At 33.7% G+C, this 17,170-nt stretch overlaps 1 protein-coding gene across 1 annotated transcript; it reads left to right on the plus strand.

Annotated features, from left to right (window-relative positions):
- The first annotated feature begins 505 nt into the window (after positions 1-505).
- On the plus strand, positions 506-17,024 carry LOC148237401 (ubiquitin-protein ligase E3C). The gene is made up of 19 exons (XM_088205380.1): positions 506-668; positions 979-1,110; positions 1,169-1,372; positions 1,440-1,562; positions 1,633-1,765; positions 1,829-1,982; positions 2,056-2,276; positions 2,342-2,726; positions 2,797-3,053; positions 10,089-10,227; positions 10,297-10,390; positions 10,461-10,671; positions 10,742-10,856; positions 10,927-11,045; positions 12,516-12,760; positions 12,827-13,054; positions 13,114-13,369; positions 15,257-15,387; positions 15,445-17,024. The coding sequence occupies exons 1-19, from the start codon at positions 666-668 to the stop codon at positions 15,610-15,612; spliced, it is 3,318 nt and encodes a 1,105-aa protein (XP_088061506.1). The 5' UTR covers positions 506-665; the 3' UTR covers positions 15,613-17,024.
- Positions 17,025-17,170: the final 146 nt, after the last annotated feature.

Below are 17,170 nucleotides of genomic sequence, written 5' to 3' on the forward strand. Positions count from 1 at the left end.
TATTTCTTAACAATATTGTTTGATAATTTTAAGTGAATATTGCGCCTTTATTTGGTATCACGGCGCCCCACAAAATCTAGCGCCCCAGGCGATCGCCTGTACTGCCTGCCCCTCGGGCCGGCCCTGTTTCTTATATATGAATCAGTTATTTATTTTAAATCAGTGTGAAACAGCTAATGTATAATAAGCGAAGTTCCAATGTACTGCCTTACCTTCAATTTTTATTTTTGAAACTAGTAATCATTCGGCGTTAAATATATAATGAAACAATTTTATAACATATTTACCCCCTTAAAATGCAAGTAACTCAAACATACACTTAAAACACTTTAAAATAAATTTAATAAATCAGTTTCAACTTTTAAACTTCTTTTTATAGTTTTTACATTTTTAATAAATCTAACTTTTTTGATATAGAATTTTAAAATTCGAGGAAAAAAATCATTTCTTTTTTACGTTTGTCATGTAATTATTTTAATGGTCGAAATCTTAGGCGTTAAGATTCACTGTATTTTTTAAAAAGCCACAGTGACGTTTCTACGGTATTGACACTAAACAATAGTCTAGTGCTGCGGAAGGGTTTCGCTTTGAGACTCGGATCTGGTGAAACCAAATCAATTCATTTGCATCGTTTTAATAAGAGTGATTAGATATCTCCATGCCAAATGGTAATTATCGTAATATTTCTGACATGTCTCAATTCAATTTATAATAAGTCCGACCATGACTCGTGTAATCGTTCTTCTGATGTAATTCGTCATCTACGACGTAAACATGAAGCAATATTTTATACTTTTATGGCTTAATATTACAAAAAGATGTTGTTTATTGGTATGTGATAATTTCATGTTTGTGTCATATGAAATGTATTAAATAGCTGATCAATAGGTTATCAAAACAACGATTTGCTTGAAAACTAATGAATTTATGTAACATGTGATTTTGTAACAAAATGTCATGGCGGTTACTATTTTTTAGGATAAAAACTATCATTTCGAGGGGGAGTTTCGCAAAAGGCCACAGCAAAACTTAGCTGGTGCCAGTGCGCATAAGAATCTAAGTCGTGATGCACTTTTAAAGAAAGCACATCAAGAACGCATCAAAAGAGAAGTATGTATTAAAAAAATCATTAAAACAATCGATTTGCTTGACTCGATACTGTTTTTAGGAATACAGAAAGCGTTTATTTGGCGCTATAAAAATCCAAGCGTACGTCAGAGGCTTTATATCCAGGATTAAATGCAAAAATCAAGAGAGGAACGAATTTGACGGCATCGTTTCCAATGTTAGCATCCTTAGCGATGTAGAGTTGGTGTTGTTGATGCGAAGACTATTATTTTTCTATGACCAGAAAAAAGATTCTTCAAGATTAGTGAGTGATCTCATAATATATAGATCTTTTTATATAATAACTCGCTAAATCTAATTGTATGTTTTAGATATTTCTTTCGCAACAACTGCTGAAACAGTGGTCAAAGATACTGCAAAACGGAGGATGTTTTGTACAGATCCGCAGACTGCTAGCTTTACATTTGAAGTATTTAAACTCGCGAGATCCACAAGTATATCCACATATATAGATAAATTATAAACATTTATAAATATAATTATTAATGAATTAAAATATTTCAGAGCCGAGATTCTCTTGCAGTTCCTTTGAGGATGCTGGAAGTATTCACATGTATTGACACGGCGTTGAAATTCATGGATAGCCACGATGCGGATATTATCACTTCCAAAAATTTACTGTTTCTCGTGAAAAATGGTACTAAATCTTTGAAATTATACTCAAACAAAAATATACTATGTTTTTAATATATTTTTACAGGATATTTCAAGGAAATCAGAAAGTTATTGGAGGATAAGACTCCGCCTTTGTATGGACCTTCTTCTAGTCCTCCAACTCCTTTAGCTGCTTCCCTCTTTGCGTTAATTTTGAGGCCATTTTCATTTATACAAAAGTTGAATGATCAAGATTATAGGTAAGATTTTATACATACATATAATAATATTAGAATCAAGAATTGCTCATAAGCTTATTCTTTTTTTTTATAGCAATATTATAATGTTGGAATTCGCTTCGAGTATCCTTGCTCCAGAAATGAGCGAAGTCATAAAAATGTTCCTACTTCCTGCACTTCAAGAACAACCCTACGCAAACTTCCCTTACGGAAATCTCATATCATGCTTTGACTCAATGGAGAAATTGAGCATCAAAGTAGAATACAGTTCGTGGTTGTTATACTCACTACTTCGTCTAGATCCAAAAAGTAGCAGTAAGTATTGTACTGTTACATTCAATAGATTGTTTGTATTTTAATAACACATGTTTAATTTTTAGTAAGTGTGATCTGTGATGTTTTACCTGGACAGAAAGTCAATAATTACCTCACACATCCACGTACGTTACAGTATTTCACATTGATAGCTCAGCTGACGTCGAATCTATTGAAGAAAAATAAGAAATACATTCAAAAGTCGATGACTGAAGAACATTTCGGCAACGAATACGAGAGCGACAGTGATTCGGACGAAGTACCCGCCAATCAAAGAAAGTCGATCATCAGCACTCAATGCGTCGAGATGATGAACCACAACAACAGTTTCCTTCTTCAAGTTTGCACTTCTGCTGGACAGAACGATTGGTTCGGTGAAGCCCTAGAACAACTTAGTCTTATTTGTCATAATTTACTACTGAGCCATCGGATGGCTATACATAAATACAAGTCAGTATTATTAGATATTGAGAGATGTATTGTAAGTAAATCAAACGTGATTGTAATGTTTTATTTTCAGATTATTATATACGTTAGCGTTTAAGCCTTGGTTTTTGAAATCGCTGTGGGCATGGATATGCAGTTCCGAATCTGGAGCCGACGATGCCAAGTTCTCTAATGTCTCCAAAGTCAGCTCGCCATTGTTGTTCATCACTCAAGGGCTGGGAAGTCGGGCTGGTTGCGTACTTCCTCCGTTGACAACGTTTTGTTCGTTGTACTCTTTGCTACTGGCTACTCTTCACGATGAAGAACTGTTAGATACACATCAAATAACAAGTCAGTATTTAAAATAAAATAATTTTTTTTTCACTACTCCTATTTTTTTATTTGTTTGAATAATTAAAATGCTAAAACCTTGATCAAGGACGTTATTAGGAGTGGGACAGGTGGGGGCATTTGCCCTAATGATGTCTTTAAATAAAATAAATTGGTTTAACCCATACGTCACGGTGCCTCGAAATGAAAAACGACATCCGATGGGGTCGCTCAACTCCCCCAAACATTTCAAGTCAAAATATTGATGAATTCTTCATCAAATTTATTTAAAAATGGATAATTCTAAGTATAAAATTTGTTATTCATGATAAGCTTCATCATCTGGTCAATATTTAGGATTTTTTAATTAATCATTACGACGCAAAAAGTGACGACGTAAACGCCGAGATTTCGCTGCAGACTAGCTCTGCAGGTATACGAGTGACTGCCGCGCGCTCGGTACATAAAACTACGGAGTAACCCAAAAAAATAAACAAGTATTTAATTTATTTATTATTTCAATTTTTGAAATAAAAAATTGTTGCAACATTTATGTTGTTAATATACAAAAAAGTCAATATATAAATACTATTTTGAAATTAAAATAAAAATTTGAAAAAATAAAACACATTTATTTTATAAACACAAAAAAATTCAAATGTAACACTAAAAAATATGTTTATTTTATACATATATATATTAACATTTTATATTAATTTCAAATTTGTAAAAACTTTTTTCAAGCACACCTTTCTTTCGGATTGTGATATTTTGTGCAAATGATTATCTACAAAAGTGAGAAATGATGTTTTTGCTAATACGAGTTTATTGATATATAATTCAATTGCAATCAAATATTCACTCACCATTGTAATTTTCTCCACCGTAATGGGAAATCTTCCAGGCAAACTGAATTCTTATCCATAAGTTTTTATGTGTATCGTGCTAATAAATTAAAAATAATAACTCGAAAAAATTCCTATTTTCTAAAAAAATGTGTCATTTCTGAGATTCGGTACTTCCAGTGAGCCAATAATATCTGACGGGAGATAATATTTACTCAAAAAAAAATATGTTATGATTTCCTTATAACAGGTTTGAAAAAAATACAATATAATCTTAATAATCTGACAATCTTTAAATTCTCAGTAATCCAATATTATCTAATGGTAAGATAAATTTTTAGTGTCTTATACTTTTTATATATGTACATCGTATTTTTTATTTTCTGTAATTTGACTTCATTTCTAAATAAACCCTTTTAAAATGGCATGCGTGTCCTTGCCAACAGTTAGAGGGCGAAATATTTCCCTGATTGCGGCTATAAAAATTGAAGGAATTGGCTAGCGAGTCATTCAAATCGATTAAATTTGGTGGACGTTATGCATGTATACAGTGTCTAATATTTATTTTTACCAATTCCTGGCCAAAGCCATTTACCTGGGTATCTATTAATTGCTTCTCACTTTTATTTATTTATTTTTAGGACAAAAAAAAAAAAAAAAAGTAAAAAAAAAAAAGTTGTTTCTTATTACGTTAGCTAGCACTTTTTTTTACAAATATTCATGTTACCTTATTAAGGTTTTTAACTAATGGGTTAGAATGATTTTTGTTTCTGTCATGGTAATTTACTTTAAGTTTATCGAAATAATCGCGTAAAGTGTCTATTTTTAAATCTTTATGTATATTTGAGTTTCGGACAAACCATTGGGCATTTGTCGCCATTCTTAGCGCAATATTTTGTTGCGTTTGTAGTGATTTCGAATAATTACGACTAAGTATACCACCCCAGACGGGGGAGGCATATGAAATAACTGGTCGGATGATCGATTTGTACAGGAGCAGTTTGTTTTTTACATTTAGTTTGCTCTTTCTGTTTAATAATGGATATAGACGAGCACGAGTTGTTTTGACTCTTGAAGTTATGTTATTTATATGGGATTTCCATGTTAATTTGGAGTCCAGAGTTAATCCTAAGTATTTGGCAGAATTTTGCCATTCGAGGCTTTTATCGTACATTTTTAATTTAGAGAGATTATTATTAGCATAAGCGTGTTTTCTCCTGCGATTAAACATTACAGCGACGCTTTTGTTGGGATTTGCTGTTATTAGCCACTTATCGAACCACTTTTGAATAGTGTTGAGTTTGTTTTGAAGATGAATTATTGCACGATGGGGGTTTTTATAAGAGCATAAAATGGCGGTATCATCCGCGAATAGGGCAGTAATTACTTTTTTATATGGCTTGGAGGGAAAGTCGCTAGTAAAAATTGTAAATAATAATGGACCCAGAATTGATCCCTGCGGAACGCCTGCCAGAATAGGTCTCGGACTCGATAGATGGTTTTCCAATTTAATTTTAAAGGTTCTATTTTTAAGAAAAGATTCAATTATTTTGACCAGTTCAGATGGAAATTTGTATTTTATAAGTTTAAATAGTATACCATCATGGTATACTTTGTCAAACGCTTTGGCTATATCCAAAAATACTGCTCCTGTTGTCATTTTTTTATTAAAGCCCGACTGGATGTGGTTCACAACTCTATGCAGCTGCTGCGTAGCCGAGTGTTCCGTTCTAAAACCGAACTGTTCATTGGGTAATATTTTATTTTCTATTACATGTTTTAATAATCTACGTTGGATAAGCCTTTCAAATATTTTACTCGCGACGGGTAGGAGGCTTATGGGTCGATAGCTCGCGGGAAGAGTTGGGTCGGTACCGGGTTTTCTCAGAACTATCACATTAGCTTGTTTCCAAACTGTTGGAAAATACAGACAGTTAAATGATGCGTTTATGATATTAAGAAAAAAACTGATAGCGCTAGGAGGAAAGATTTTGAAAGCTTTACTAGGGATGGAATCGTTTCCAGGGGCTTTGCGGTTGGCTAGTGATCGAAGAATATTTTCTAGTTCAATTGACGTTACTGGTTCTATTTGGTTGTGTTTTTTTCCTAGAGTAGTTCTAATTTCTTTTTCTATTTTGTTTTTAAAGTCTACATTTATTAAAGATAAGTTAATTGTACATTGATCTTGGAGGCTATCGGCAATAGCTTCTGCTTTATCTTCTAAAGAATAAACTAGCACTTGTGAAGGAGTCATCATTTTTTTTATATCTACTGGATCTCTACGTAAAATTTTTGACATATTCCAAAGGGAATTGTCTTCAGGGTTTAGGTCGGTAAGTTTATTCTCCCATAGTTCATTATTGTATTCTGAAATTGCAGTTTTTATTTCGGACTGTAAGCGGTTTAATTTTGATTTATCTGACTTATTCTTAGATTGTTGCCATTTCCTACGAATTTGATTTTTATTTTTAATAAGTTCGCGAATATTATTTGGTAAAGAAATATCTTTGTTTGTCTTTCTTTCGAGAGTAACTCGTTCTATCGATTTGTTTATTGAGCAAGTGAGAGTATTAATTTCTTCTTCTATTTCTACCTTGTTGTTAAGCTCTTTTTGTTCAGGAAGGGTTTGCTCTAAGTAATAAGGGAAGAAATCCCACTGTACTTTCTTTATGTTTCTTCTAATGTTAATATCAAAATTTATTGGAAGGCAAAAAATGACTGGGTTATGATCAGACGCGAGACTATTGTGGACCTCTATATTGCATGTGGGTAAGTTGTTTGTTATGGCAATATCTAAAATATCTGAAACACCCCGTGTTGAATAGTGGGTTGGATCTGTTGGGATTTCTAAGTTTATGTTATTATTATCTTTGGCAAATTTATTTAGCGTTCTACCATTTTTGTTAGTCGCCCTGCAATTCCATTCTCTATGTTTGGAGTTAAAGTCCCCTGCAGCAAAAATAGGTTGCGAATAGTTAAATAAATGTTGTAAATCTTCAATGGGATACGCCGGTTTCGGTGGGGTGTATACAGAATGAATAATTATGGGCGATCGAGCATCAGCTTTAACTTCTAAAGTTGTAACTTCAAGCTTATTAAATGTTTTTGTAAGCGCATCATTATGCTTTATCTCGTTTTTAATGTAAATTGCAGTTCCTCCCCCGGCACCGATTTGCCTGTCCGAGCGATAGGTTTTGTAATTAGCAAAGTTAATTTTAATCGATTCTTTTAGGTGTGTTTCGGAAATAAGAGCTATATCTATGTTTTGATCTATGAGGAATTGATTAAGTTCGAATTTTTTATCGCGAAGGCCATTAGCATTCCACGCTAATATCCTTAAAATTTTGCGGTGGTGGGTTTTCCCTTTTTTTTCGCACATCATAATGTTGGCAATAGGTGGGAACTGATAAATTTCATTTTTTCACTTAATTCCATAAACATCTTGATTATGACGTCGCGATTGGAGGGGTTCTCTGTTGTCACATTATTGATAGGAGTCTCTTCCGGGTTTCCTTTAAGTTTTTCGGCGAATGAGCAGCCGTTTATTTTATTATTAATATGGTTATGGGTTTTTTTATTATCTCGCGGTTTCTTGTAATCTATATTTTTTTTATTGCTTGGGTTTTTAGCACATCCCCCGTAATTCGCAGGATGAGAACCGGCGCAGTTACTGCATAAGGGCTTATCAATTTTTTCCTCGTGGGAGCAATCTCTGGTGAGATGGGGACCGGCACATTTTACGCATGCAGGAGTAGCTCTGCAATTAATCGCAGAGTGGCCGAACAATTGGCAACGGTGGCACTGGAGAATGCCTTTTGGTCTATTCTGCTGCTCCACCGTAATACGCTGGTGCAGGAGATATCCCAAATTGTATATTGATTTATTGTGCTCGCTTTTTTTTAGCGAGACTGCAAATAATAGCATAGGTTTGCTTGACTTTTTATTTTTTAATTGGTTGATGGATTCAACCTCGAATTTAAGCGACAGGAGCTCCTCTTTAATTTCGTCGCAAGTAAAGTCAGCGTTCAGCCCCCGGATGACTACCCGAAGAGGTTTGTCTTCGGTTAGTGTGTAGGTATGAAAGGAGAATTTCCTTTCATCTAGCAAATTAGTAATTTTGCGGAAGTCATCGGTTGACGCCGCAATAATTTTTGCGCAGTCGGTGCGCTGAATAGAGGAAAACGACAAACCATTGTTGATAATGGTTTGTCTCGCCGCTTTGTAATCTGATGGATTATTAAGTATAATTGGCGGGATATTCGCCTTTTTTATTTCCGTTTCTACTATTGGCGGTGTGCTAGGCCGTAGCCTCTTCTTAGCAGGGGACGATTCCCTATTATTCGAGGGATAACGAGTACTCGAGGGCGCGGTCAGTTTATCAGCGAGAAATGTCGCGGGTGCAGAGACAGTGTTCAATGTCACTATTCCGGTCGAAACGTTACTCGCGGGTATCGCGGGTGCAGATGCGGTAACAACGATTGGTACCGCAGATACGTTTTGTTTATTATTTTTTTTTATTTGAGAAGAATATGCGCCTTTTAGAGGCGCAGAAATAACTGCCTCCGTTGCGGACGCGGAAGAAACGGAAGCCGTTTTTTTATTTGATTTTTTGCCCTTCAGGAGCTCGGCAATTTGCACCTCAAGGTAGATGCGGAGTCGACGTTCCTCAAGGAGTTCCTGGCGAAGGATCTCCATTTCCTCCCTGAGGTTCGTCAAGTCTGAGGCATGCTCACTTACTTGAGTGAACTCCATGCTTAGGGAGTCCACGTCAAAGATTGGCTCCGCCATGACAGAGCCGGTCGGAAGACCGATGAGTCAGCGGGGGAAAACCGTCGTTGGAGTGGTGTGCTCAGAGCGTGTATCTCGTCCGGTAGCCGAAACAAGAATGTTATGCATGTATATGTAAACGAGTATGTAGCCACAGTTACTGCAAATTGTAATAAATATTATATAAATACATATAAGAAATAACCTGAAGCTGCTCGGAAAAATAAACTATAAATTGTGATTATGTACACGTGAGTACAATAAAATGCATTTATTAAAAAAAATATCTTCTCTGGTCAAACGATCATCAAATCTGAGCACCGAAAATCTATCTCTAGACATGGCCGCTGAATAAAAATATTGTTTGAACAGTTCGTTTGTTGTCCATAATTCTTTGAACTGTATTTTACCCCCATTCAATCCTCCAGAAGATAATAGGATGCCTATAAACGCTTCAACTTCGATATGATTTACGGGAGAAATGTCTTTTTTGCAATGTATTATCAATATCGATATCGCTATCGTATTCGCTACCACTCTCGTCAGAATCTTGCAAAATTCTTAGCAACTCTTCGTCAGTTACAAGCCGATCAGCCATTTTACAATTTTAAAAGTAACGTGAGAAATAAAATAACAATAACGATCGAATTTGGCGGTTCAATTCGTACTGTATGTTTTTTTGGGTAACGGTGTAGTTTGCGATAAAGCGTTGAAGGAACCGCGTGGAGGGGGCGCCGCGCAAAATTCTTAGAAGGCGAATTTCTCTAAAAACTGACTCAGGTATACAAATCACACGGCGGCAGTAGCGATTAGAGTTGATTTTATTTTTTTCTCGCGATTGGAGATAATAAAGTACAATGATTATTTTAAATATTTATTCTTTAAACTATTTTTGACAAATACAAAAAGTTTGCGACAAATAGGATTTATATTAAATAAGTTATTTGAGAAAAACAAAAAACTTGGGGGAGTCAATAGACCCCACAGGCACGGATGGGTTAAATAAAATAAAAAAGTGGCCGGTATAAAACCGACTAGTGTCTAAAAAAATCATGCGTACATATAATTCCAATAAATCAGCTCTACATACCTCGAAATAAATATAATAAAAATAAAAAGAAAAGGCTGTTATTGGTTTGGAAACAGATTGGACACTTGAAACACCATTTTAAATATATGTTTAGTCCTACATAGAATTTACATTTTGCGTTAAAATATCATAGCGCTGTATTTAATCTTCTGCAAATAGAAAACGCCGATGTTCCATTGTGTATGCAAATAATAAGTCACTGTTAATTACGGTTAAAATACAGGTGCAATGAATACTCACAATACAATGTGTAACAGTGGTAACCTAACCTTTTAATATGCACACCAAAAACAAACTATCTGCTTTTCTTCCGCAGCTTATATCACACATCCACTGATTTACATATATTTACAGGTTCTGGTGTACACAATGCCTATCAAGCATTCTCATTCTCGCAACTAGGACCGTTATGCATCATTCTTCGCCAAATTTGCACCGGATTGATTGAACTAGCTTTTCCAGAAATGAGACTAAATGTCGTTGACGGTTTCAGGTAATGATACATAGATACAATATAATAATCTTAAATCATTATTTTCTACAAATTTATGCACTTCTTCAGGAACATCTTTAGTGGAACGTCAAGTGCTAATTGTTCAAACTGTTGTGGAGAGAGTCAACAAGAGCAAACAGCAGCTTGGACTCATTTATTCAAAGTATATTTTTAACAATTTTGAGCTGTAGTGTATGAATAGAATAATGTTAATTTTAAATGATTTATATCAGGTTTTGGTGCGACTTTTGAGACAGCTGCACACCAGAGATCAGCGTCTCAAGTTTACGCGCGGTGAGTCAGACTGGTGCGGAGGAACCGAAGGCTTACCCTTACTAGAAGAGTTTATGCATTTGCCTCTGCAGGCTCGGCGATATCAGTGCTTGAGAAATTTACCTCATATATCGTTCCACGCTTTGACGACAATGAATAAAAAAGAATGGGGTATGTATTTAGGAAGATAATCTGTCATGAAAATCAGTTCTTTACCTAATTATTCTATATTCATTTACAGATAAAGAGCCGCCATTAACGACACGAGAAAAGAGAACACTGACGATACTGAAAGAGATACCTTTTGTTGTAACGTTTGCTCGTCGAGTATTAATATTCCAAGGCTTAATGTTAAAGTACGTTCTTACTGATATACTTCTTATATTTGTATTAAATGTTTATCATTACGATTATATTGGCTTTTAGGATGAAAGAAGATCATCAAGGCGATCTAGCCAACTTTTTACAAGGTCCTTGTATAGAGCTAATGATAAGGAGATCTCATATTTACGAAGACGCGTTTGTTAAACTTAGCTCTCAAAATGGTTAGTAGAATATGTGAATAATATGAGGTTTAAAAAATCAGGGATGTTCGTAATTGTCTTGATGTAAGACGGCTTCAAGTTTTTTTACCTTTGTTTCCTTACGAATGACAGAAGGGTTTCTTAGACCAATTGCTTTACTTTTAAACCTTGCCAATTAATTTATTTAGCTAATATAGTTAATTGTTTATACACTAAACAAATATAATCAAAACTTACATATAAAATATAACATAACTCGCTACATTTTTATTTTGAATATTATTATACAAATTCACACCTCTGTACAATATTCCCCTGGCCGTACTCATTTTCTTATAATTGGCCAGAAAAATGCATCATTTAATGAAATACTATGAATCGTAATGAATTCGAAATACTAAAAAAAAAACAACTATTGACTGTCCAACTTTTGCCTCCACCATATGAAAAGCTGAAATGACGTATTTAATTCTAAAGCAAAAAATCTCGGGTTATCCCTTAAAGAAAATCTAAAAGAAATTATAGGTTTTATTTATTTATATACAATTATAAATTATTTTAAATAGATTCGTTGCAGAGTTATTCATAGGGTGTTCACTGTTCAAACTGACGCTCAAAGAAAATCGAAAATATTTTTTAAAACGTTATTTCAGTGAAGTTATATCAGAATACATTTTCACTGGTAGATATATATTTTTACCAGTGTATTTTTCAATAGTTATGTTTTCACTAGTGAAGCCCAAATACATTTTCACCAGTAAATATATATTTCTACTAGCGAAAATGCTCTAAAATGTCTATGGAATTCAATTTGACATTTACGAAATGTCCATTTGCTGTTCAAACCCAAATCCTAGTTTTAGAACTTTCATTAGGTTAAGTCTAAAATACAAACTAAACCAACTCATTTTTTAGTATAGAATAAGCAGAAGAAGTAGAGAAATTTCAGATATTGTTCTATAGTTTGTTTGGAAATAGATTTTACACTATGTTTTAAAAATATAATAGCTATCCTTTCCGATATTACTACAAAGTTCTGATATGAGAGCATTGGTCAAAGTGTATTCAAACCGAATTTTGGTCAATAGGAGGGCGCAATAATAATTTCACTTCTCAGAAGTTAAAAATTCACGTCAAAAGCAATAAAATTGTGTTGGCGCTGTTGCATTTTAACATTTTGCTTTCTCTTTTTTAAATAATTATCAAACCATCTTAAAAATAAAGCGAGAGTATGTTCTCCGGGTGATATTTTATATGCGAAACCATTGCAGTGATGACAAAATAATACTGAGTATTGTTTAAAGTGTGTTTCTGTTAGCTATTATATGTTTAGTCGCTCTAAAAAAATTTGGTTGTTGTAAACATTTTTTTGTTTGACAAAGCATCTTTGTTCGATTGTCACTTTCTACTGGACACTTATGTAGGAACCCTTACAAAAATATCTTTTTACTTTAATCATATTCATATACTGATAATCTTACTATACAATAGAACCAGATCTTCGTCTGAAAATGCGAGTACAACTGATGAACGAAGCCGGTTTGGAAGAGGCTGGCGTCGACGGCGGTGGAGTCTTCCGCGAGTTCCTATCAGAGCTCCTTCGCACCGCATGTGATCCCAATAGAGGCTTCTTCCGACTAACTGCAGATAACATGCTCTATCCGAATCCTGCCGTGCATCTTCTCGTAGAAAATTTCCATCATCATTACTACTTCATCGGACGCATTTTGGGAAAGGTTTGAACTGAGATTTTAAATCAATATTGCTTAAAACGATGCAGTACTTCATGTTGTTTATTTTAGGCGTTATACGAGGGCCTGTTAGTCGATTTGCCCTTTGCTGAATTCTTCATTCAAGCCGTCGTCGGAGAAGAGCGCACCGGAGAAGGAGAGGCCGATATTCATAGATTGGCAGCTTTGGACGAGCGTCTTCATCGTTCATTGTTACAACTGCGTACTATGCCAGCAGCTGCTGTTTCAGATCTAGGACTCGATTTTACTATTATGAGCGATGAACTCGGCGAACAGAGGGTACGTTTCGAATCGTCGTTAAATTGTGAATTTTAGCTCAATCAATGTTCAATTTATAGATGGAGGAGTTGAAAGCTGGCGGCGCTAACATTCCAGTTACGGCTGAAAACAGAATAGAATATATTCATCTAGTGGCAGAGTGGAAATTGTCTCGGCAGGTTCAAACGCAAGTTTCCACCATTCGGCATGGCTTATCTACGGTTATCTCGTTAGCCTGGCTAAGGATTTTCTGCGCTCGTGAACTACGATTACTTATATCTGGCACTGAAAGTCCGGTTGACGTGAACGATTTGCGGAACAATACAAATTATGGCGGTAAGTACTTCTTTAAACATTTTAATTTCATTATCTCGGCCATAATGGGGCGTATTTTAAAATGTTGTGTGTTTTTCTATAAGTAGTTTGGATAAATCTGCTTATGTGAGCAAGTGTCGTATTTTTATGCTTAGATGTTTATTTACACTAGGGATCGTCTAACTTTTTTACCTATTATTCCAAAATTTATTTATTTAAACCAAAGTTACCCCATTGATTTGAATAGTAGAAAATCATATATTATTTAAATTCGAAAGGTTTATTAAATCTATTTATACAGAGAATATAATTATAAATTTAAAATAAAAAAAATATTAACAATAGGACGGATTTAGGATGCTGCTTCAAGGTTTCTAGCCCTAAGGGGGTGTGACTTCGCAGTCAGAAATAGACGCAGAAAGCTGGTAACAATTTATTTCGTATTACATATATTGCAACAAACTATTATGGAAGAGTATTGATTTTCTCCGAGCGCTGGTGGAGAAGCTGGCGTAGATATGATGTCCTCGGGATCCGAATCTGAAGGTTTTCCTTCTGTCTGGAATATGTGTTTGTGATTGATCGTCTAGGTGTATCTTGTGTGCTGTTCTCCAGTCTGACTTGTAGTCTGCCGTATACATTCTTTCGAGATCTGTCTAATCGTCTTTTGGAGAGCGGCCTTATGTATCGTAGATTGGGGAGCTCTCCGACTAATTATGATTATATAGAGATCATTCAATTAATTGTTGCGCTCGTTTATTAGTCCACACCTCTAGAGAGTGAAATTTTCTTGATGGACATTTCGAAAGTCAAATAATGCAAAGGGTTGAATGTTAACTGTGCTTTTTTTGTCGCCCGATGGCGTTTTATTATGCATAAAATAAATATATTTTCCCTGTATTTTGAAAATAATTACGACATGGTGCGACATTATTTCTGTATGTTCAAAGGGTCGTACATTACGAGAGTTATTGTGGTGGTTCGTTTAGTTAATGTCTTTGTTTATATTATACCATTGTCATTGTGATTATAGTGTACTGCACAAGTATATGAAGAAGAACCCCCACATCGCTAAAGAAAAAGTTGAATTAATCCGGAAATTGCATAGTTTTGTAATTCAACAGAAATAAGGAACAATTAATTTATTAGAAGTTACAAAAAAAATAAGAGCGCCGTTTTTTTTTTGTTTTTTTTTTTTAGTTTTAAGAAAAAGTATTTTTAATGAAGGTATACTCATTACCCCCAAAAATTTAATTTTTACCCCATTTGGGGTAATTTACCTGGTTAGCCGACCACTGATTTACACAAATGAAAACCCCGCCTATATCGTACACCCCTTCTAATGTAGGAATAGTACTTTTCCTGGGTGGCCCCTTATAAGCAAAAGCATTGTAGTCACTTTTCAATGATGATAGAAACGACGCGTGTCTCAAAAATCACAAATAAATTGTATGAGTATTTAATAAATGGTTATGTAGTTTTTGTTACTCTTATTAACGCCAATGGTTTTCCAAAGTCTGCATTGTAGTTTAGTCGCTTTTCAAAATATTTGGTGGCTTCTTTTTGTATAACATTTTTGTTCGATTGTCGCTTTCTACTGGGCAATGTAGAGGAAACAGAATTTTTTATGGAAAAATACGTAAAATTAACTCACTCCCAGGTTAATAATTTGTATAAATTAATTTATTACTCAAAGAGTTAAAGGCGATATGTACAACAGTGCATTCGCAGAGATAGGAATCATGTCATGTGCGAGAATATTATGAAAAATTCAGCATTGGATATAACATACAATAGACTAAATGTATCGTTATTAATATTTTTTTAAACATTTGTTAGAGTATTTCATTATTTTTGGCTATGGCAAAATGATTGATTCACTAATCTATAAAATTCCTTTATATGTAGGTGGATATTGTGCTGATCATCCGACTATTAAAATTTTTTGGAAAGTTGTGGAGAATTTGAGCGATATCCAAAAAAGGCAGTTGTTGAAGTTTGTCACTAGTTGTTCCAGACCTCCGTTACTCGGATTCAAAGTAAGATGTTTTTATATTGATTACTTTTGAGGCATACTAATCGTATAATATTTTCAGGACCTGGAACCTCAATTCTGCATTCAGAGTGCTGGTGCATCAGAACATTTGCCTACGGCATCGACATGCATGAATCTTCTAAAACTGCCCGAATTCTCTTCAGAAACTGTCATGAGACAGAAAATTTTATATGCAATCAACGCTGGAGCAGGATTTGAACTGAGTTAATTTTTTATACTCGTGTATATACAATAAATACTGGAAATAAAATAGGCATAAGTGTAAAAATATTATATGCAATAAAATAAATTATTCTTTATTTACTACATTTCTACAATATGTATTTTTTATATACATATGACTAAAATAGTAAAATCTGAAAATTTATGTAAAAAGAAACAATTTTAGACACAGTCTATTTTATTTCCAGCTTTTATATATATTATATAATATATTGTTATAAATATCATTGTTCCGATTTGATTCACAGTTCTATATAAGCTTTCGTATATTACTTATAAAGTTGAAGGGCCAAACTTACTCTCACATTTTGATTTCTAATAACATAATAAAAAAAATTAGAATTCCAAGTTTTTTATAGTTCAGTCCATTTTTTTATAAATTTATTAAATGTACTTTATTAAAAATACATTTACAGAATAAGCCAAGAACATTATTATAAATATTTAAATTGGAATAGAATACATAATTCCTAGCAGGCAATTCAAATCGAGCCCCAATTCCTAGAATTGTTTAGTCTGGATGTTGTTACAATACATAGGTGTTGGTTGTGATATGCTTCATGTTACAATGTAAATTTTTATAGTAGGGAATATAATGAATAAACGCAGATTGGCCATCATTCATGAAATATATTTAGCTACCAAAATCTATTTTAAAATTATTCAATCTTTCTTGGCCCACCTGTATTAAATGTATTTAAATCTAAATTCTAAATTTTATGATAGAATATTTTTTGTATTGTACATCGATGACTACAAAATATAACAAGCACTCTTTATTTCTCAAGAACTTATTAAATTTAAATTATTCCTTTACATATAATCTCAAACATAAGACCAAAATGTGACTTAAAAACTCGTATCAAGTTAATCGCTTTTGACTGATTATTGATAAACAAATATGTCACTCATCTAGCTTGATTCATAGTCGATACTGCCAAGATATATAATCAACCACTGGCATAATATAGTCGAATTGTTAATCATATTTGTAAATATATTATATAATTTACTTTAGTCGCTTTTTTCGTCAATTTCTAGGTACGGTTTCGCATTATATTTTTTTTAATATGCGTATGTATATGCTAAATTATATGGTTAAGGTAATTCAATTGTGATACGCCAATTATTTTATCAAAGTGTGCGATTGTGAAAGTATATTCATTAAACTCTTTTTGTATAATTTAACTGCTGCGGTAAATTAATTTATTATTAGACAATTCGTTTAATCACGCGTTAAATAATCAAATGTTTTAAATCGATAATGGAATAATGATATATGATGTGTATAATTAATGTTATTTAATCAACGTAGCAAGATAAATGCCCTTGTATAATTAAGTGTTGGTGTTTTCATGTAAAAATATGTGTATAATAAAAAAAAATAAGAACAGGGTACAGCCGTATTTTATTTATTTGAAATTAGATCGTTTTTAACCCTTATTTTTTATTCTTCGTTATCATAGCACTTCAATGTGTCATAGAAGCATAACTCATCATTCCAGCTGATGTCTTCCAGAAACGTACATATAGCTGTGGATATT

This window comes from Plectrocnemia conspersa, unplaced genomic scaffold (genome assembly GCF_051122295.1).
Source record: "Plectrocnemia conspersa isolate PC_06_02 unplaced genomic scaffold, ASM5112229v1 ptg000002l, whole genome shotgun sequence".
Taxonomy (NCBI): Eukaryota; Metazoa; Arthropoda; class Insecta; order Trichoptera; family Polycentropodidae; genus Plectrocnemia; species Plectrocnemia conspersa.

Coding starts and splice junctions, on each gene's coding strand:
- LOC148237401 (XM_088205380.1), top strand. Junction 10,857..10,926: donor TTCCAAGGCTTAATGTTAAA/GTACGTTCTTAC, acceptor ATTGGCTTTTAG/GATGAAAGAAGATCATCAAG. Junction 11,046..12,515: donor TAAACTTAGCTCTCAAAATG/GTTAGTAGAATA, acceptor ACTATACAATAG/AACCAGATCTTCGTCTGAAA.